Source organism: Urocitellus parryii, chromosome 1, assembly GCF_045843805.1.
Source record: "Urocitellus parryii isolate mUroPar1 chromosome 1, mUroPar1.hap1, whole genome shotgun sequence".
NCBI classification, from domain to species: domain Eukaryota; kingdom Metazoa; phylum Chordata; class Mammalia; order Rodentia; family Sciuridae; genus Urocitellus; species Urocitellus parryii.
The window spans coordinates 43021346-43042750 of NC_135531.1; the positions used below are offsets into that span (position 1 = coordinate 43021346).

The 21405-nt window shown below is 31.4% G+C and overlaps 1 protein-coding gene across 2 annotated transcripts in view; it reads left to right on the plus strand.

Moving 5' to 3' along the window:
* Mtrex (Mtr4 exosome RNA helicase) overlaps positions 1-21405 on the plus strand; it is an 89113-nt gene that overhangs the window by 4778 nt on the left and 62930 nt on the right. The window contains exons 2-7 of one of the 2 annotated variants that reach the window (XM_026385964.2): positions 2042-2179; positions 3779-3845; positions 7064-7126; positions 8128-8240; positions 19718-19892; positions 20921-21011. In XM_026385964.2, coding sequence (XP_026241749.1) covers positions 2042-2179; positions 3779-3845; positions 7064-7126; positions 8128-8240; positions 19718-19892; positions 20921-21011 — 647 coding nt within the window. Of the gene's footprint in view, positions 1-2041; positions 2180-3778; positions 3846-7063; positions 7127-8127; positions 8241-19717; positions 19893-20920; positions 21012-21405 lie in introns of those variants that run through there. The other variant, XM_026385965.2, reaches the window with a different exon arrangement.

Below are 21405 nucleotides of genomic sequence, written 5' to 3' on the forward strand. Positions count from 1 at the left end.
ACATTGGTACAAAATTGTGCAGCTCCACCCTGGATCCACCTCCGAGTCAGGCCCCTGATATAGCTCTTCTATAGATATTATACATCCAGCCCAAGTCAAAGCTGCTTCTCACTCTGAGATGACCTTCAATTTCCCTTGAATGTGTATCAGCCTTCCTAAATAGAGTATGATGAACTTGGATTTTTGTTTATCCAATATATGAGAAATTATATTTCAATTACTGTTAATTTATAATTTTCTTAATATGAATAAAGCAAAGCATCACTTCTTATGTTCAGAAGTTATTTGGTTTTCTTTTTTGTGAGTTGGTCATTTATTTTTTAATATTTTAGAAAATGGATAGTTAGTCTTTTTCTTCTTAATTGTAGAAGCCCTTTTATATTATGGATATTGTTTCTCTAATCTAAATTACATGTATTTTTCCCCTTTTTTGACATTTAAAAATATTTTAATGAGCTACATGCCCAGCCTTGGTTTTACATTTTGCATGTGTATCTCACCATTTTAGTCCAGTGCCTTTTATGGTGTTGAACAGGTTGCCCAGGTATTCTAAAACAATTCCTTTACAAGTATTGTAGGTATTTACAAATGAACAAAAATAATACATGCATTCTATTATGACATATAGCCAAACTTAACACATTAGGAATTAATGTTAACTTGCTTTTGTATAGTTCTCCAAATAAAACTTTCTTGAGTGCTGGAATTATAAGCATGTACCACCGTGACTGGCCACCATTCTGTTTTAAGCCTAGTCTTTGGCATGTGTTATTCTCCAGGCATGATAACAACAATTGGTTGTGCTAAACAATCAGTGCTCAATTTTTATTACAGATATATCTAAATGTCATTCAGATAGTGTAAGTACTTTTAAAAACGTCTTTTGTTTGTTTTTGGTACCAGGGATTGAACTTGGGGAGCTTAACCACTGAGCCACATCCTCAGCCCTTCTTTTTATATTTTATTTAGAGACAGGATCTCGCTGAGTTGCTTAGGGCCTCACTAAGTTTTTGAGGCTGGCAGAATGTCTTATTTTTTATATAATTTATTATTATTTTTTATATAATTCTAGACTTTACAAAAAAGCTATAAGAATGGTATTAAAATCGTTATACATTTCACCTAAATATCCCAAATATTAGTATTTTTACCACATTTGCTTTCTTCCCACACATATATGTATATGTATGTGTGTGTGTGTATATATATTTGTATGTTTATACTTTTCTTTGAACTATTTAGAATAAGGAACTATTTAGATTAAGATGCAGACATGTTGCTTATTTACCTCTAAATTCTTGGGTACTTCAGTGTTATCTGAAAATAAGAGCATTCTTTTATATAACCACAGTACAGATCGCAGTGATCAGAATTAGGAAATTAACATTGACATAGTGTTATAATCTACAGATTTATTCAGATTTTGACAATTACTTTAATGTCCTTTATAAAAAAAAGGATTCTATGTTGGAGTACATAATTTGGTAGTCATGTCTTTTTAGTTTTGTGTAGCCTGGACCAATTGTTTGACTTTCATGAGCTTGCAGTCTTTGAAAAATTACAGGCTGATTTTTTTTTTTTCCAAAATTTTTTTTAGTTGTCAGTGGACTTTAATTTATTTATATGCTGAGAATTGAATCTAGTGCCTCACACATGCTAGGCAAGCGCTCTACCACTGAGCCACAACCCCAGCCCAGATTACAGGCTAGTTCTTTTGTAGATTGTAGCTCAATTTGGGTTTATAGTCTGATTGGTTATAATTCTTTTTGGTCAAATTTATTGTTTGATAAATTTTTTCAAAAAACTTATGTGACCATTTCTTTTACTCTGAGTTTAAAAGTACTTTAAAATAAACCTAAGAAAATATGAAATAAAAAAGGAATAGTGTTCAGTTTTCCTAGGTATAAAGTATTCTGAGCTTTGATTTGCACCATTCATCTGTTTAAGTAATGATGTTTTTCTTCTTAACGGTGTATACAATACATGGAGCAGTAGTTTTTAGTATTCCCCTTAAAGTAAGAACTAATATATTTCCATTCAGGAAACGTTTTGATGCCAAATTGCAATCAGAGTCAACTAATAGTGGAAAAAATAAGAGAGATGTGGATTTTGAAGGCACGGATGAAACCATTTTTGGAAAGAAGCCCAGGATAGAAGAGTCAGTAACTGAAGACTTAAGGTAATATTTCCACAATAGTAAATGTTAGTAACTCTTAATTTGGTATGAAGTTTTTAAAATTGTTTATATATTGTTTTTTTAAAAATATTATTTTAGTTGTAGATCGATACAGTATCTTTATTTATTTATTTTTATGTGGTGCTGAGGATCAAACCCAGGGCCTCATGCATGTCCATATATGTTGGCCAAAAATATTATATTTTATAATATACTTTTTGCTGAGTTAGGAAAATGAACATGATATTCTTTATATACTATGCAAACATGTAAATGTAGCACATTTATGTAAGTTTGGAGAATTGGAAGACAATATAGAAATGATTCATATTTTGATACTTTAGAGCCAATTTTGGGAGAAGAATCTTGAAACCTGATTTTTTTTTTTTTTTTAAGGATAAGTTATGTTTCCTTTATTTTTATCTCAAGGTGATCACTGAAGAATAAAATAGGAGAGAAGAATAAAACTGACCCAGTGGAAGGAATAAGTGGGAAGGACCATTAGAAGAAATTAGATATTTATTGTTGCATGTAGCAGTAGAGTGGTTATGAATCCTAAGACTCTTGTCTCTTGTCAGTGAACAAGACCCATGGGTATATATGGCTGAATATTCCTTGGTATTTGAATTTCTCAGATTTTGAAAGCTGTAACTTTCTACAATGATACCAGTGTTTTTGGTTGACCTGATTTCAGTTGTGGTGATGATCTTTGCAATTTTTTTTCTTTATGTATTATATTCTAGTTAGGCACTACCATGAAGAGCTTATTCTTTCTGAGATTTTTTTTTTGACCAGTGAACTAGTAAAATTATCTGCTACAAATGATGGTAGATGTTTCACTTAAATATTTAATATGTACCATTTACCCAAGCTAGTGCATAATATTACCCCAAATTAGTGTGTAATATTGGTAGTTTAAAAATCTTCGGTACTGGGCTGGGGTTGTGGCTCAGTGGTAGAGCGCTCACCCAGCATGTGCAATGTCCTGGGTTCAATTCTCAGCACCACATAAAAATAAATAAATAAAATAAAGATTGTATCCAACTACAACTAAAAAAAAAAATAAATAAAATTGTAATTATTGGGTTCTATCCAGATACATGGATAAGTATGATTATTGACTCTAGCACAGAAATATATATAGTTTTCTTGAAATTTTCGAGTCATGTCATCAATAAACATAATGCAAAATTTTGATGAGAAGGAACATTTCTGTAAATTATAGCAACATCTAAATTAGACTACTTTATCTTTTGTGTTATGTAATGATTTTTATAACCAGCTTCATGTTTTGAAGGAATGACAGTACTTTGAAGAGGTATTTTCTGTTCAAAATAGTCATTGGAACTAAACTGACATAATTCTTTCAATATAATCTTCTTGGTGGTCTATTTGTTCTGTGTTTATAATAAATTCCTGGAACATGTTGAATTCTCAATATGCATTTGAGTAATGTGACAGATTTTCAGAGTATTAGTAGTACAACTTTTTCCAATATGAAATATTGATAATTGGGTAGTATCATTTTCTTTAACAATACAGATTGGGGGCTTATTTATAGGAAAACAATTTGTGTCATTTTAACAATTTTTTTTCTTTAAGTTTGGCAGACCTGATGCCCAGAGTTAAGGTACAATCAGTTGAAACTGTTGAAGGATGTACACATGAGGTAAGCACAAAAGACATGTACTGCATTAGTAATCTAAGTGGGATTTTTCTTTGTACTCTGTGGTCTGATGATCAGCAAGTAATTTAACCCTGAAGGCCTTGGAAACAATAAATGGTTTTTGTGGCAATTCATAGTCAAGCAAAAGAACGTGGGAGCTTTGTAATAAAGTCTTAGTTCAGAAGGTAGCCAACATTTTTTCTAGCTACAGTCTTAAGTAAATTTTTTAACCTCTTTGAACATTGTCTTTTGAATTTGTAAAATTGGAATGATTGGTTTTACCTCCTGGAGTGTTAGTAAAGATCATATAAGAAAATTCATTGGAGTACTCAGCACAGAGTAGATGTTTAATATCTGTTTATTCTTATACTCCTAAAGTCAACTAATGGTGATAGTTTTGCAGGTCACTTGATATTTCATGTCTTGCTCTAATGACTGATAAATTGCAGTTTCTTTGTTCTGCCACAAGATGGTGATCTTTGATGGCTTTTAGTATCCATTTAGAAGGGAGGATTTATATTTCTAAGTCAGGACTTTGACACTATTTCTTTTTATTTCAAATATAGCAAGTTATTACTGGTAATTAGAGAATATTTTTCTTAAGTATATATTTATTTTTATTTATTTATACGCGATGCTGAGAAACAAATTCAGTGTTTCACACATGCTAGGCATGCGTTATACCTCTAGCTACAATCCTAGCCCCTGGAGAATCTTAAAGTATCTATTGAATGAGCAGAGAAATTCCAAATTAATAAAAATTAGTTTTTATATGGATTTAGAACTTTATCTGTTAAAATAGCTGTTTTACTAGAACGTTAGGTTCTTAAATATCTATTCCTTAGATAATATTTAGTTTTTCAGATGTAATGCCAATTTGATCATTCATTTCACTCTTAATTTTAGACTCTATTCTATCTGGGCTTATGAAAGTCAGGAAAGAGGAAAGGAAAAAATGTCTATATGTCTATATCTCCTGCATAGAAGAGCTCAAAAGTTTCCCTGTGCTCTGTGATTATCTTTAATTTTGCCATTCTGTCATCCCCTCTTACTTTCTGAGCAAGTAACTTTATCAGTTACTTTATGTAGAGGCTTGAGTTGGAAAATATTATAACCTCTTATCACCAAGCCTATCTGTCTCTGTCATTATCTACCAAAAGAAAAATACATTACCACTTCAGGCTAACTATGATTGTTCTGCCAGTGGTCTTGACTATATCTTATCCTGTCTTCAAAGAGACTTTCTCAGTTTTGTTTTCCCTTGTTTGTGGAGTTTCCTTTTCTGTATTTGCCATTTCCTATCAGCATCTGAACATTCAAAAACTTCTCTTTTGTTGAAAATTATTTTTCATCCACTATATGTACTGTATTGTTTTTCTCCCTGGTTATAGTTATTCATTCAACAATATCTTTTGAGTGCCAGGTACATTTTACTGCATACTGAGTATGAAGAGATAAAAGAGATACAGTCCCTTCTTAGAATTGCTATTGAGTTGTCTGCTTCAGGAAACCCTGTTAGATTTCTTAACCTTTCATTTATCTTTCAATCCACTACAATTAGATTTTTCCCTATTTCTTTGAAACTGCTTTGGTAAAAATCACTAGTGACTAATTACTAAGTATTTAATTCTTGATCATTCTACTAGTGTTCCACTTTTCTGACTCCTTAGTCTCTATGTGCTTCTTTTTCTACCTCTGTAATTTTGTTATTATTCAGATTGTTTTTAGAGAATAAAAACACAACTCTGATTCTTATAGAAGTAAAAACATAATTTTGTTTTTGGTGCTAAATCTCAGGAATGTTAAATTCTTAATTGCTTACTGTTAATATTCATTATTCATATCTTAGAAAGTACCAGGAGAGATGTGGTAGAAGTCAGTTAACTTAGCCAGATATGGCTTACCAGTTTGAGCATACCTTGGTGGGGAATCACACCATGATTTGAGGCATAACTTTCATACTCAGCTCTAGAAAATTGATTTTGTTATTGTAGCAAAGGTTGGGTACTCTAGGATAGACTCAGATTCATCATACATACAAGATGTGGTGGGGATGGGGGGCTATACCAAAGAATCTCATTTCTTTTTTTTTCCTAGTTGTCGATGAACCTTTGTTTTATTTATTTACATGTGGTGTTGAGAATTGAACCCAATGCCTCACACAGTGCTAGACAAGGGCTCTACCACTGAGCTACAACCCCAGCCCAGAAGTTTTCACACTGTTAAACTATCAAGGAATCAAAGTTAGTAACTTGGTCTTGGAATCATAATAAAGAGAAATATATAATCTTAAAGGAAAAACTGATGAGAACACTTCATATCCCTCATGTTTGTTTACTTGTGAGTTGTTTAAAATATCTCTTAGGTTAATTTTTATAAATTGTGCTGTATAAACTACCAAATTCTGACTTCTGGTTTTACTTTATAGATTTCATTTTGAACATCACATTTCTTCTGACACATCATTCATACTTGGTATTATTCATTAAGTTTCATATTTTCTTAATTATTCGATCTTTAGTCATTCCTTACTGAAACTCTACTCATGTTATCTATAGAATAAATAAGCAACTAATCTTATTCAATATTTGTTAATCGAAGTTTTGGCATTTAGAAATGATTCCTAATTTCTGTGTGTACCTTACTTTAACCTGTGGATTTTTACACTAACTGTTTACTTTCCTAGTGTATGGTTAGGAATGTGTAAACATTGGTGATATTAATCTTTTTAAGTCTTGAGAGTTTGGGTACATTATGAACTCCAGATCTTAATCTTTACTGGAAGGAAATTAATTTCCTGTTCCAAGCAATCAGAGGTATCTTTTATTCCCTAGACTTTTCTTTCCTGTGGTGACATCCCATTTTCTATTCTTCAACCTTTTTGAGTATTTTTAATGTCAATCAATATATTAGGTATGGAAAATGTAAATAATAAATACAGTTTCTTAATAAATACTTAACTTAAATAAGTTTTTTCAGGGAGATAATCTTACAAGTTTCAGTTACATTACTGTTAGACCAAAATTAGTAGAGGTATTTTTAAATGTTGTAGCTTGACCTTTTTGCTTTGTTAGGCAGGGTAGTTAATTTTATGTCTAAGACTATTGGAAACGTTCTAGTTGATCACTCTGATTTTTTTCAAACCATCGTTGATTTTTGAAGTGCTGAATATCAGTAAGGTTTGTTTTTTTTTTTGTTTTTTTTTTTAATTTTGACATCAGGTTGCACTTCCTGCAGATGAGGATTATTTACCACTTAAACCTCGAGTTGGAAAAGCTGCAAAGGTATGGACTTTGGATAACACGGTTTATAAAGTTTGAGAGACTTTTTCCTTAGAAATCTTAAAAAAAAATTTTTTTATACTTCCGTGTGTGTGTGTATGTGTATCAGAAAGATGACAGCTAAAGAATATAGTGGGAACAATATTAATATATAATCATGCTGGAAACTAAGAATTATGCGATAGATTTTACAACATTGGAATAGTGATTGTTAAACCTTGTTAAAGAATCTAATGAAAGTTGTCAACCTTTCTTTAGAAAAAAATGCACATATGTAAGTGGTGCTGTAGTTTTAGAGGTTCTGGAAAAACAGACTGATTTTATTAGATGAATTTTGAAGTCCTGATAGGCCTTAAATGATTAACAGATTTTTTTTTAAACATTTAATCGTTAGTTGTAGGTGGACACAATACCCTTAATTTAGTTTTTATGTGGTGCTGAGGATTGAACCCAGTGCCTCACACATGCTAGGCAAGTGCTTTTCCTCTGAGCCACAACCCCAACCCCTGATTAACAGATTTTTGAGGTAGTTTTTTCCAGGTAACTTTCTGAAATAAAAAAAGGAAGTTTGTAGGAGTAAGCTTGGAATTCTTAAAGCCTCATAGTTATTTTATTCTGCTTTTGTTGAATAAACTGAAGTAAAGGACTACATTTTTCAGTACCTTTCTCTGAAATAATACTTACCTGTTTTAGGGATTGTAAAGATTAATTATGATATATGGAAAATGTGATGCACCGTGCCTATCACACAGCATGTTTCTTGTAAATACTAATGATTATTTTATTATTATTTAAATATAATGTAATAATTAAAAGATTAAATGGAAGAGTAATTTATGCCATTTGGAAAAAAAGTGTTTTTACTCTTCCTAATGTTTTCTTATAGGTGGTATATTTCCTAAATAAAATCATAAAGAAATGCTCCTAGAATGCTTTTGGTGGCAGTCTTTCTCTTGATGATAGCTAGGTTTTTTCATGCAGATATTAATGTTTTGTTTTTATAGGAGTACCCGTTTATTCTTGATGCTTTCCAAAGAGAAGCCATTCAGTGTGTTGATAACAATCAGTCTGTTTTAGTATCTGCACATACATCAGCAGGGAAAACTGTATGTGCTGAGTAAGTAACTTTCTTTTTAAATAAAATCCTGAAATCACTAGAAAGGGATAAGAGAAGGCATCCTTGCCTTGTTCCAAGTAGTAGGGAAAATACATTCCATTTTTCATTATTAAACAGAACATTACCGTATGTTTTTCATAGATACCCCAGTCAGTTTGGGGAAGATCCTTTCTGTTGTTCCTAGTTTGCAGAATTTGTGAATGTATATGTGTGTGCACACACATGTATGCATATAAAAATATTTCTGTACTAGATTTTGTCTGATGTTTTTTGGGGGTCATGTATTGAAATGATATGTTTTTGTTTTGATTTTTTGTCCTGCTATTGTGACGAAATATGTTGATTGGCTTTCAAATGATGAATAATTCTAAGAAAAGCAGCATTTGGTCATGATGGTCTTTATTACTATGTTGTTGGATTTGGTTAGTTTAGTTTTTGTTAATTTTTATATCTGTTCCTGAAGAGTATTGCTTTTTAGTTTTATTATAATGTCTTTTTCTGGTGTTAGTAACAGGGTGATGTTTACTTCTATATTTTTCTTTGGTTGATCTGACTAGAAGTCTGTCGATTCATATTAATCTAAAATTTCAGCTTTTGATTTCATTGATTTTCCTCTATTCTGTTTTCCTTTTTATTGACTTTCTCTCTGATCTTATTCTTCCTTTCATTAATTTTGGGCTTTAGTTACTCTTTTAATAGTTTCTTTAGGATAAAAAGTTGAGGTAATTAATTTGAGATATCTTTTTCCTAACATACGCATAATTTAATGAGGTAAACTTCATCTAACATTGTTTTAGCTGTATCCCACAATCTTTTTTATGTTTCATTTGATATATTTGTAAAATGTTTTTAAAATCTTGATAAATTATGTTTGATCCAAGTTCTGTGTGGTGTCATTTTCCTTCTGCATGAAGAAATTCTTTAAATATTTAATATTTAAGTTCTTTAAATATTAGTGTAAGTCTACTAATGAGAAATTATGTTAAGTTGCATACATCTAAAATAGTCTTTCTCATTTTTGAAAAGATATTTTTCCTTAGTTAGAATTCTAATATTTTTAAGATCACCTTTTTGACTTGCACAGTTTGTGACCAAAAAAATTCTCTGAGATCCTTTGTTTCTCTGTATATGTCTGTTTTTTTCTGGGTCTGCTTTAAATATTTTATCTTTATCACTGGTTTTAAACATTTTTGCTTATGATACACCCTAGTGTAGTTTTCATGGATTTCGGGTTTGTTTTTTGCATGGTTGTCCTTCTAGGACTCCACTTACTTTATGACAGTTATTTCAACTTACTGATTCTATGTTCTTTTTTTTTTTAATGTTTTATTTTGGGGTTATTTCTAATACAGCATCTCAAATTCATTAATCCTCTGAATTGTTAAATCTGCCATTAATCTCATTTAGATGCCTTATTTTAAAATTTCAGATATTGTGGTTTTCTTTGCTAGAAGTCCAACTTATTTATTTTTTGTTCCTTATCATAATACCATAAAGTACAATCCTGAATGTCATAGTCTTTCAGGAGTATTGAAATCCTGGAAGATGTAAATCCCTAAAGTCCTGAAGATCAGTCCCCAAAAATAAAAATCCCAAAAGTTGAAAATTTGACAAAATCCTGAAAACCACAGTTTCCAATGGGGAAAAAATGTCTACATGAAAGTTGTAGAAGGATGAATTCTTGGAAGGAATTAGTGTGTTTTCTGTTGTGAGCACAATTCTGTATGTTTTTAAAATGAGAGAGTTTCTAGTGGAGATGAGTATGTGAATCTCAAGTGGGTGAGGAAGATCTGCTTTATAGAGAATGAATATGAACATATTCTTTAAGAAGAGATGTGCCTAAAAGAGGAAAAACAGCTGTGATAGCCACATGATGCTTGGAAATAAAATTAACAGTCATGAAAGTTGGCCAACTCTTAAGACTACATTGGTACAGTTGCCCAAAATCTGTCCCTATAGGCAGTTTTTTTTTTTTTATATTTATTTATTTATTTTAGTTCTCGGCAGACACAACATCTTTGTTGGTATGTGGTGCTGAGGATTGAACCCGGGCCGCTCGCATTCCAGGCGAGTGCGCTACCGCTTGAGCCATATCCCCAGCCCCTAGGCAGTTTTTTATATGTTGAAATTTTTTTTCTTTTTCGTAGCATTTTTTTTCACTTTTTTGTGTTTCTTGCCATTAGACCCAGGCAAATGATCATACTGGGCACGTGCTCTGCTATTGAATTATGTATACTTCAGCCTTTTTTCCCACTTTTTTCCAGCATTAAAAAAAAAGTTATGCTCTGTGTTTCATCTTTGTTTCACTTCTAATATTGGAGAATAAATTAAATAAAGAGAACTCTAATTTATGTTTTGCGTTTTTAAAAAATTTAATTATTTCAAAGTGCATTACTGCAAAATTGATCCGTATTTAAGCACTGTCCCTGAACAGAAAAACATTGAAACTTTATCAGTAAATAAAAGAGACATCCTTTTTGTACATCTGCCTTTGTGAAAGTTAAAGTTTCTTGAGATCTTGATTCTTTGGGCAAGCTGCCCATGGAGTGGCAACCTATCAATTTTTGATAGGTCTCCTTAAAAAGATGGGTTGTTTATTACATTATTTCAAATGATTGAACTTTAAAAGCTGAGTACATACAATTACTAATCATAGTGATATACATTTTACTTTTTGACCTATTATGGTTCATCTCATAATTGTTACACCCATGCATCTATCAATATATCTGAGTGTTTATGCTCACAAAAATAATATGTTAATATAGCCTGCTATATTATATGAAGTGGCCTATTAAGTGTTCTTCTGTGTTTCATATATTTCTCAGATTTCCTTACAAATGTACATAAACATCTTCTAAAGAATTTGAAATTTTTTCTTTTACCTTTTTGAGTTTTTGAGTTTGGGGCATTTTGATTTTGGGAGATTTCAGCATTAAGAATTACAGTGTTCAGGTTTGTATCTTTCAGGATTATGACTCAAACCTGTATTTTTAATATATCCCATGTATCTTAACATTCCTTTAGTTTTTTGAAAATATGGAATACAGTTAGAAAACTTTTTAAATGTTCTGGTTATTACTGCTTTTGTCTGGGTTATTTTATGATCTGTTTTGATATATTAGACTTTTTCTTTCATTATGTAAAAGTATATTTCTGCTTCTTTACGTACTGCTTTGATTGGTTGTTTGGCTGTTTTTAGTTTTTAATCGCTTGACCATGTTGTGACTTTACATGATATTTTTCTGTTTCTCGTGCTTGAGTTTGTTGGCCTCTTAGATTTGTGGGTTTGTTATGGTTTCCATCAAATTTGGGAAATTTTAAAATATTTTCCCATCACTCTAGTCTTTTGAGGATTTCAATCATAGTTGGCCACTTTAAGTTGTTCCAGAATCCACTGATATTTTACTTGCTATTATTTTTTGGTGTTTGTTTTGATTAATTTTGGTAGTTTCTATTGCCATGGCTTCAAGTTTATTCATAATTCTTCTGCGGTATCAAATCTGCCTCTCTCCTATGTTTTTCATCGTAGACACTGCATTTTTCATCTTTAAAGTTTGACTTAGGTGTTTCAGTGTTTTCTAGGTTTCTACTTAACATGTTATTTTCTTGAGCATGTAGAATATAGTTATGTAATGTTTAACATCCTTATTTACTAATTTGGTCGTTGGTCTTATGTTTCATTCCTGTACATACTTGAGATATATGTTTTGTGTTATAAATTACTTGGGAAAATGTCTTCCTATTGAGGCTTACTTTTATAATTATTTTAGGCAGGATCAGAGCAGCATTTAGCCTAATGGTGGGCAAATGTTTCTCACTACTCGGTACTCTTCTTGCTATTCCACCCAGTGTCTTGTGAATCATAAAGTTTTCCATGGTGGTTGGTAGAAATCTAAATTATTCAGTTCTGAGTGAGATTTGGTCATTTTTATCTTTGCTTCTTTGAGTTGGTTTTTGCCTGGTCTCAAATAGTTGCCTAAGATTTTACTGGTAGGTACTGTCCGAATACTTATAAAGGCTCAGAAGATATTCAGCACCCTCTCTGTGCAACTTTCTCCTCTCTGGTATTCTGCTCTGCAAACTCTTAATTGCCTTGGCATCCCCAGACTTACATGTTGATCCATTCAATTTAGGAAAACCTCTAGGTTCTGCCTGGGATCCCCATCATGGAACTGTCTTATAGTTGTTTCAATTGGGTGGGTAAAGGTAATCCCCATTACTCTGTCTTAACAATAATTGGATGTTTTCTGTATTTTTAAAAAATATTTTTTAGTTGTAGTTGACGCATACCTTTATTTTATTTTATTTATTTTTAAATTTTATTTGTATGTGGTGCTGAGGATCGAACCCAGTACCATGAGCGGGCCAGGTGAGCACGCTACCGCTTGAGCCACATCCTGAGCTTCCTTTATTTTATTTATTTATTTTTATGTGGTGCTGAGCCACAACCCCAGCCCCTATGTTTTCTGTATTTTTATTTTTTATTTAAAAATATTATGTTATTAAGTACTATATTATATTAAATATTATATTATAAAATATTAATATTTTCACTTTAAAGATTATAATTTGCATTTTTAATGTCATCATCGAGTGATATATGTGTATTAAAGTTAGAAAGGAACTGGGCCAAGCTAAAAAAAAGTAGATTGTGTTCTTAGAAGAATAGCATTACCTTAGATTATTAGAGGGAAGAGAGAATGAAACAGACATTATTTATGTATGTATGTGACTATATGACCAATGTAATTCTACAATAAATTATATATTTCAATCATTCCTTGGTATTGGTGGGGAATTGGTTCCAGTTTCCCCCTTGACTACCAAAATCTATGGATGCTCAAGTCACTTATATTTAAAATGGCACATGATATACATGTAATCTACATACATCCTCTCATATATTTAAGTCATTTCTAGATTACTTATAATTACCTAATACATAATTACCTAATACAACGTAAATGCCAAGTAAGTAGCTGTTATCCTGTATTGTTTAGGGAATAATGATAAAGTCAGGTTTAATACAAAGTTTTTTCCCTATCTTCTGTCTGAGGTAGGTTAAATTGTAGATGCAGAACCTATGAATATGGAGAGCCAACTGTTTTTCAATAGTGCACGTATCTAATGTAGGAACAAACACACCATTGTTGAATATGTTTAAACTTTTATTTAATTAATATTTTTAAAAATACAAGACAATTTAAAGCAATGATTATAACTGTATTGCTGGGTTTACAGTAAATGCAGTTGAAATAGATACATACATGAGATAATATTAAATAGCACAAAAAAATATTACAGCCAAGATTTCAATATAGTATTTTACAGAAATTGTGATTATGATAAAGGTGAAGAGAAAAGCAGTAGAGTAGCTACTAAAAAGGTAACTCGAATAAAACTAAAGACTCAAAAAGGGAATTAAAATGGTATACTAAAAAAATAGTGATTTACACGATAGAATGTAGTAAAGGAGAAAACATGAAACAGAAAAGAGACATCAAAATAATATTATCAAAATAATTGCCAAGTCAACAACAAAAAGCAAATGTAAATCCAACCATATCAATCACTAAATTACTAAAATCATATAAAATATCTTCTCCAACCAGAAATTAAATTAGAAATAAAGAGCACAAAGATATAGGAAAATCACCAAATGTTTGAAAAGTAAACAGCATAAGAGAAAATCAAAAGGGAAATTAAAAAATGAATGAAAACAAAACCATAGTATTAACAAAATTTATGGGGTGCATCTTAAGCAGTATTAAAGAGAGAAATTTAGAGCTTTAACTATTTACGCCTGAAGAATTACTTAAAATCAATGGTTTGGATTAGAATTTCCCACAAATGCTCACATGTGAGACAATGCAAGAAAGTTCAGAGGATAAATGATTGGGTTATGAGAGCCTTAACTCAATTAGTGAATCATTCTCCTGATGGGATTAATCAAGTAGTGACTGAAGGCAGATAGGCTGTGGCTGGGGGAGGTGGGTCATTGGGAGCATGGCTTGGAGTATGTATTTTGTATCTGGCCATGAAGTCTCTCTCCCTTTCTTCTTTGTTTTTCTCTCTCTCCCTCTCTCTGCTGTCTGATCATCATATGAGTTGCTTCCCTCTGCTAGAAAGTTAAGACAAGAGTATTGTGATTTGGAGCCCAGCCTGGGCATCTAAGACTTGTCTCAGAATTTAAAAATAAATTTAAGTACTCTGAGGACTGGGTTCAATCTCTGGCACTGCCCTACCAATAAAACTTGTTTACTTATAGAGTTCTTATAATGCAACAAGACTAACAAATCAATTAAAAATATCAGCAAAAATCTGAAATAAACATCAAAATTAAATCACCAAAGATGGATAAATAGATAAGTACATGAAACAGTGCTTACCAGCATCATTAGTCATCACAGAACTGCAAATTTATACCACTATATGACATCACTACATACTCACTAAAATAGATATAATAAGAACTAATAACACCAAGAGTTGGCAGTGATACAGAGAACGAACACCTCATATATTACTGGTAGGAATAAAAAAAGGTAATGCCACTTTGGAAAGTAGTTTGACAATTTCCAAAAGAGTTAAATACTTATTTTCATTAAAATGTAGAAATTAAATTTCTGGGTTACCCAAGAGAAATGAAAACACAGACCCACAGTCTTACACAGGAATGTTTTTACCTGTATTATAATAGCCAAAAACATGATCATGGTTATCTGTGGCTGAAGGTACAAGTGAATTTGAATGCAAATTGTATGGATGCAAGTCTCCTAAAACTGATGAGGGTTATATAGTTGAAGTAACTTAGTAAAACTCACTGACCTGAGTATTTATAATGAGTGACATTAACTGCATGAAAATTATATAATAGGAAAACTGTGTCCATAACCCTGGCAAATTTTTTAAAATACTCTCTCTGATTTTCTATCCTAGGATTTGAGAGCAGGTTTCTGTATACATGTGAAAACTTTCTCTAATGTAAATTCTCCTCTTTAGGAAAAATAAAAACCAGGTTACATAAATGGCCAGAATGCAAATGACTATATACGTTAACTTTAAAAGCATAGTGCACCCAATATAGCACTATTTTATTTGTCTCTCTAAGTGAGATAAATAATTGAACTTAGAGTAGTTAAACCTATTTTTTATAATACCTATGCCTTAGGAGGAAACTAGCATATAACTGCAGCACCTTTTGAAAAGGAATGAACTGGTAAGAAATAAGTCAACTCCACTGAACAGAACTGGAGTGGTAGAGGACTGTACTGTATTTGGGGCTGGAAAATAGATCAAGACATCTGTGAAGAGTTGATGCCATAAGATGACACTGCAAAATCCAAAATCACTCCTCTCTTTCTGAGAAAATTTCATAGGCTAAGAAAGTGTGGACAGAACTAATAAATAGGTGACTAGATAAGTGTTGACTGTACCAAAAACATGAAATAAAATTCTAGGGGTTGGTGTTGTAGCTCAGTCTTAGAGTGCTTGCCTAGCATGTGTGAGTCACTGGGTTAGATTCTCAGCATTGCATATAAATAATAAAATAAAGGTCTATCAACAACTAAAAAAATACTTAAACATTTTTTTTTAAATTTTATGGCACATGAAATATATCACTGTGCCAAAGTAAAGGGAATGATAGGGTGATTGGTGTCATTTTATGTGTTTCTTTTTCTACGGTCTTTACTTTAATTGCCTCCTGTTAATAGTACCTAATTCAGCTGCCAGCAGAAAAGGTAATAGAAAAATAAAATATTATAGATTATTAAAAGTCAAACCCAAAAAGTCGAGTCTGCAACAGACTACAAAATATCATCCATGTTGAAGAATACAATCTACTTTTTTAGCTTGGCCCAGTTCTTCCAACTTTAATACACATATATCACTTGGTGATGACATTAAAAATGCAGCTTATAATTAACACATTATATTAAATACTATATTATAAAATATTAATATTTTATCACTTTTAGATTATAATTTGCATTTTAATGTCATCACCAAGTGATATATGTATATTAAAGTTAGAGAGGAACTGGGCTGAGCTAAAAAAAGTAGATTGTGTTTTTAGAAGAATAGCAATACCTTAAATTATTAGAGGGAAGTGAAAGGAGGCGAAGGCAGGGGATGTGGGGATAAGAAAGATAGTAGAATGAAACAGACATTGTTTATGTATGTGTGTGACCGTATGACCAATGTGATTCTAAAATATGTATACTCAGAAAAATGAGAAATTATATCCCATCTATGTATGATATATCAAAGTACATAAGTGCATTCTACTGTTATAACTAATTAAAACAAATAAAAAATTTAAAAAAGAAAGAAAATACTAGCAAAAATTTAAAAATTTTATTTTATTTTCCTATATTTTGTCCAATAGAAAGACTCTCATAAGTTTATTTAACCAAAGAATGTAAAAGAATTTTACATATAAAATAATATATAAAAACTAGAAACTTTAAAAAAATGCAGATTATGATTCAGTGATTATAGATAGGGTGAGGCCAGAGATTATCCAGTAAGTTCCCAGGTGAGAATCAGTGTGTCTGGTATAAGAACAATATTTCAGTAGCAGAACTCCAGGATAATTTTATTAATATATTTTTTTTTTAACAGAGAGAGAGAGAGAATTTTTAGTATTTATTTTTTAGTTTTCGGCAGACACAACATCTTTGTTTGTATGTGGTTCTGAGGATTGAACCCGGGCCGCACGCATGCCAGACGAGCGCACTATCGATTGAGCCACATCCCCAGCCCTTTATTAATATTTTTAACTTTTTATTTTAAAATTTGCAGACAAGAAAGATTTAAAAGGAAAAATTTTTCAGCAAGCTTACCATGGAGGCATAATTCAACATTTTGCAACATTTTTAAGAAGAAAAAATTGGAAATAATCCAAATACTATCAGGAGATAAATAAAACCATTGTGGTCTATCCATATATAATACACTACAGTTTTAATTAGGTGTATAAGTGTGCTTTTGTCCTGTATATCCTTATGAATAACTCTAAAAACAATAAGTGTTTCCTTATATCCTTACTAATTCTAGGCTATAGTTTAAAATTTTTATCAGTCAAGCATATCTGAAATGATATTTAGTTATTTTCATAAGCATTCCTTAATGAATTATATCTTTATACCCTTACATATTCCTTTTTTAAAATTTGTTATTTTTTTTCAATATACACGTAGAATGGATTTGGACATATCATACATGTATGGAGTATGACTTATTCCAATTAGGGTCTCATTTTTGTGATTTAACATGATATGGAGTAACATTGGTTGTGTATTCCTATATGAACATAGGAAAGTTATGTCTGATTCATTGTTCTGTCTTTCCTATTCCCATCTCTACTTACTGTGATAGTCTCCATTTCATCCATTTATTGGGAAATGCCACAATTTCAAGAATAATGGTCTTTAAGTACACCCATGTATTTATTTTTTTCTTTATTTCCTTTGTTACAGTAGTGGGGATTGAACCCAGAGGTGCTCTACCTTTGAGCTACATCCCTACTATTATTTTTCATTTGAGAGGGGGTCTTAAGTAAGTTGTAGAGTCTGGCCTGGAACTTGGAATCTTCCTACCTTAGCCTCCTGAGTACCTGGGATTTTAGGTATACACCATTGTTTCTGACCATACAGTCTTAGTCTTAATTCCTTGATTCTTTGGTTGTGTTTTCTTTCAGCCTGAAGTATTTTTAAGAAAAATTTTCATAGATCTGTTTGTTAACACTAAATTTCCTCAGTTTTTATTTGAATCTTCTTTATTTTGCTTTTTTGTTTTTAAAGGAGATAGGGTCTTGCTACTTAGAGCCTCACTGAATTACTGAGGCTGGTTTTGAACTTGCAATCCTCCATTCTCAGCCTGCCAAGCCACTGGGATTACAGGCATATGCCCCTGAGCCTGACTACTTTGTTGTTTCTGATGAGAAGTCAGCCTTAATTATGGTATTCTTTTGTATTTTGTTCTCCTCTGCATATTGTTTTCTGTTGCTGCTGCTTTTCAAAGACTTTGTTACTCAGTAGTTTACTATGATGCTTACTTGATAAGGTCCTTTTTCAAATTCTAATTTGGTTGTGTTTTTAATAGTTTTGGTTTCTGTTGAGATTGCCTACTTATTGAATCTTTGTCCTGTTTCTCTTATTCTTAGAAAGTAACTTCTCACATTTTAAGGACATTTTTCTAATTGCTGTTTTGAAGTTTTTCTCTGCTAAGTCCATTATCTGGGCCACTCTGAACAATTTCTTTTCTTTCTTTCTTTTTCTTTTTTTTTTTTAATATTTCTTTTAGTTGTACACAATGCCTTTATTTTTGTTTATTTATTTTTATGTGGTGCTTAGGATTGAACCCAGGGCCTTGCTTGCACCAGGGAGTGCTCTACGGTTGAGCCACAACCCCAGTCCCACTCTGAATAATTTCTTAATTCTGACTTTCCTTTGATTATAGATCATAATTTTCTGTTCATTTTATATCTTCTAATTTTTTTTTAAGTAGGCATTTCAGATAATGCATATAGCATGATTGTATTTTTTTATGCCTTAAAATTCCTGTTTGATCATTTTGGGACAACTTTTAATTTTTTAAATTGCTGGTTTCATTATTTTGGGTGATAATATTGTTTTAGTTCCTCAACTAGATCATAAGGCTGTAGTGGACAGAAACTGTATCTTAAACAAGGAGGATCTACCATAGTGTTAGAGGTAATTCCAATTTCATGGTCTTTGTTTAAGTACTATACAGAATTTTTGTTAAAAACAAATAGTATTACTATAAATTCCATAGCTGCAGAAGAACTTTTCTATAATCAGAACCTACTATAACTTTTAGTTAAGAACTGATTTGATTACTATTATACCTGGGAAAAAGAGTACATATAGATTGACTTGTTTTGAAACTCTGGAAAACAAATACCCACTTGTTTTCTATGGTTTTCTCATCGTACTCTGTAAATGTATAAACTGACAGGCAGAGAGGTTCTAAACTTGGAGGCCCATTAGTAATATCAAAGTTGTTTTCTTGCAGGAAATAGGGTAATCATTAGTAGTCCATTCGTATTGGCAATCAAGTTTTATTAACTGAATGAGCAGAGCTAAAATTAAAATGTTCTTATTCATTTATACTATTATATTTAGAATTTAAGATTTATTAGTATAATTGTAATAAATAGAATAGATATAAATGTTCTGCAAAGTCAGTATTGAAAATAATGAAGGAAAGATTGAACATTAAATTACATATTAACAATTAAAAAAAATTTTTTTTGTAGTAGTAGATGGGTGCAATACCTTTATTTTATTTATCTTTATATGGTGCTAAACCCAGGGCCTCACATGTGGTAAGCAAGTGCTCTATCACTGAGCTGCATCTTCATCCCTACATAGTAACAATTTTTGAGATCCTGTACTTGAAAGAAGTTTTATAGTTTCTTTATTATTAATTTCATTTTACATTTTTAGGTATGCCATTGCATTGGCCTTAAGGGAAAAGCAGCGTGTAATATTTACCAGCCCAATTAAGGCTTTGAGTAACCAGAAGTACCGTGAAATGTATGAAGAATTTCAAGATGTTGGTCTCATGACTGGAGATGTGACTATTAATCCTACAGCATCTTGTCTTGTTATGACTACAGAGGTAATTTATATAGTGCCTCACTTAACTTTCCCTTTTAAATTTAGCTAATATATCTATTAAATTAGAATATAATATTTTATCACTTTTTAGATATAATACAATACTTTATTTTCTCAGTAGACTTATTAGAAATGAATACAATTTATTTTAAAATGTTCTAGTAACATTAAATGTATTTCCAAATTACTGCTACTCCTCATGTTATGTTGTATGGATTCTTTTTTTCAAGTACTTTAAAGTTTTTACTGTCAGTGACATGAAAATGTTTTGTTGGTTATGTATACATAAGTAGTGGCTCTTTTTGTTCCATGTGATTTTTTTTTTCCTCTGCATCGTTTAAGTGTTGATTAAAGTAGGTAAATAATCAGCTTTTTAAAAAATGCAGTATTTAGCTTCTTATAATCATAGTTAAGTTTTGCAATATTTAATAACTAAGGTTTACACATGATTAACTATCTTTACTGTTTGAGGTACTTTTGTTCATACTTTAGTAATATCCTTTCATTTTATAAGAATATAGTATAATAGCATAAATTAGGTTCTGTCTGGTGAGTCAACAAAAAGCACCTTTCACTTTTCATTTTGGTGTTCAGTATAACTTAGGCACCAAATCTATCTATGGAAATTTTCTTTTAACTCCAAAAATAAAAATAATAATAAAAAAGATTGATACAAAGAGTCTGTGTTGTGAAGTGATGATGCAGTAAACAAGGGGCAAACTGTGGGATCCATTGTCTCAGAAGATTGTTTAACTTTCTTTCAAATCCTAGGAAGTGCAGCCCTTGGGAAAATGCTGTGCATAAAAGAAAGTGGCTTTATATCCTAGAGAGTAGAGATGATAATGGTTCTCTTCTTGGATTATATTTGATTAGTAATTCAAGTTGAGAAGTCAAAGATATGTAGCCATCTAATATTATTTTAATATATCCAAAGAATATCCAGAATTCCTTAATGGGAAAAAGAAAGTTTTTGTCTATTAGATGTTGTGCTAAAATCCTACTAAATTCCCCTCCCCCTTTTTTTAATAGATTTTAAGAAGTATGCTGTACAGAGGTTCTGAAGTTATGCGAGAAGTTGCTTGGGTCATTTTTGATGAAATCCATTACATGAGAGATTCAGGTATGTTCTACGGTGCTGAGATGTATACCATGTATTTCACTAAAGAATGGTATTAGGAGCTCTGGGGTGGTGGCTTGGTTGTAAAGCACTTGCCTAGTATATGTGAGGCATTGGGTTCAATTCTCAGCACTGCATATAAATAAATAAGGGTCCATTGACAACTAAAAAATATATATGTATGAAAAAGACTCTGACAAAGGCATTAAGATTTTGAACCAAAACTGCTCAATTTTGCTTTCAATTTTTGTGTTCCTAGGATTCTAATAAGTTATAGCTTTTTTCAATTGTAGAAATCATCATGAAACATTTTCCTCAGGATTTCAAGTAAAGTTCCTTAATAACTTTTGGTAACTTTTGTTGGGTAAGAAAATACTAATTCAAGCCAGGTGCTGTG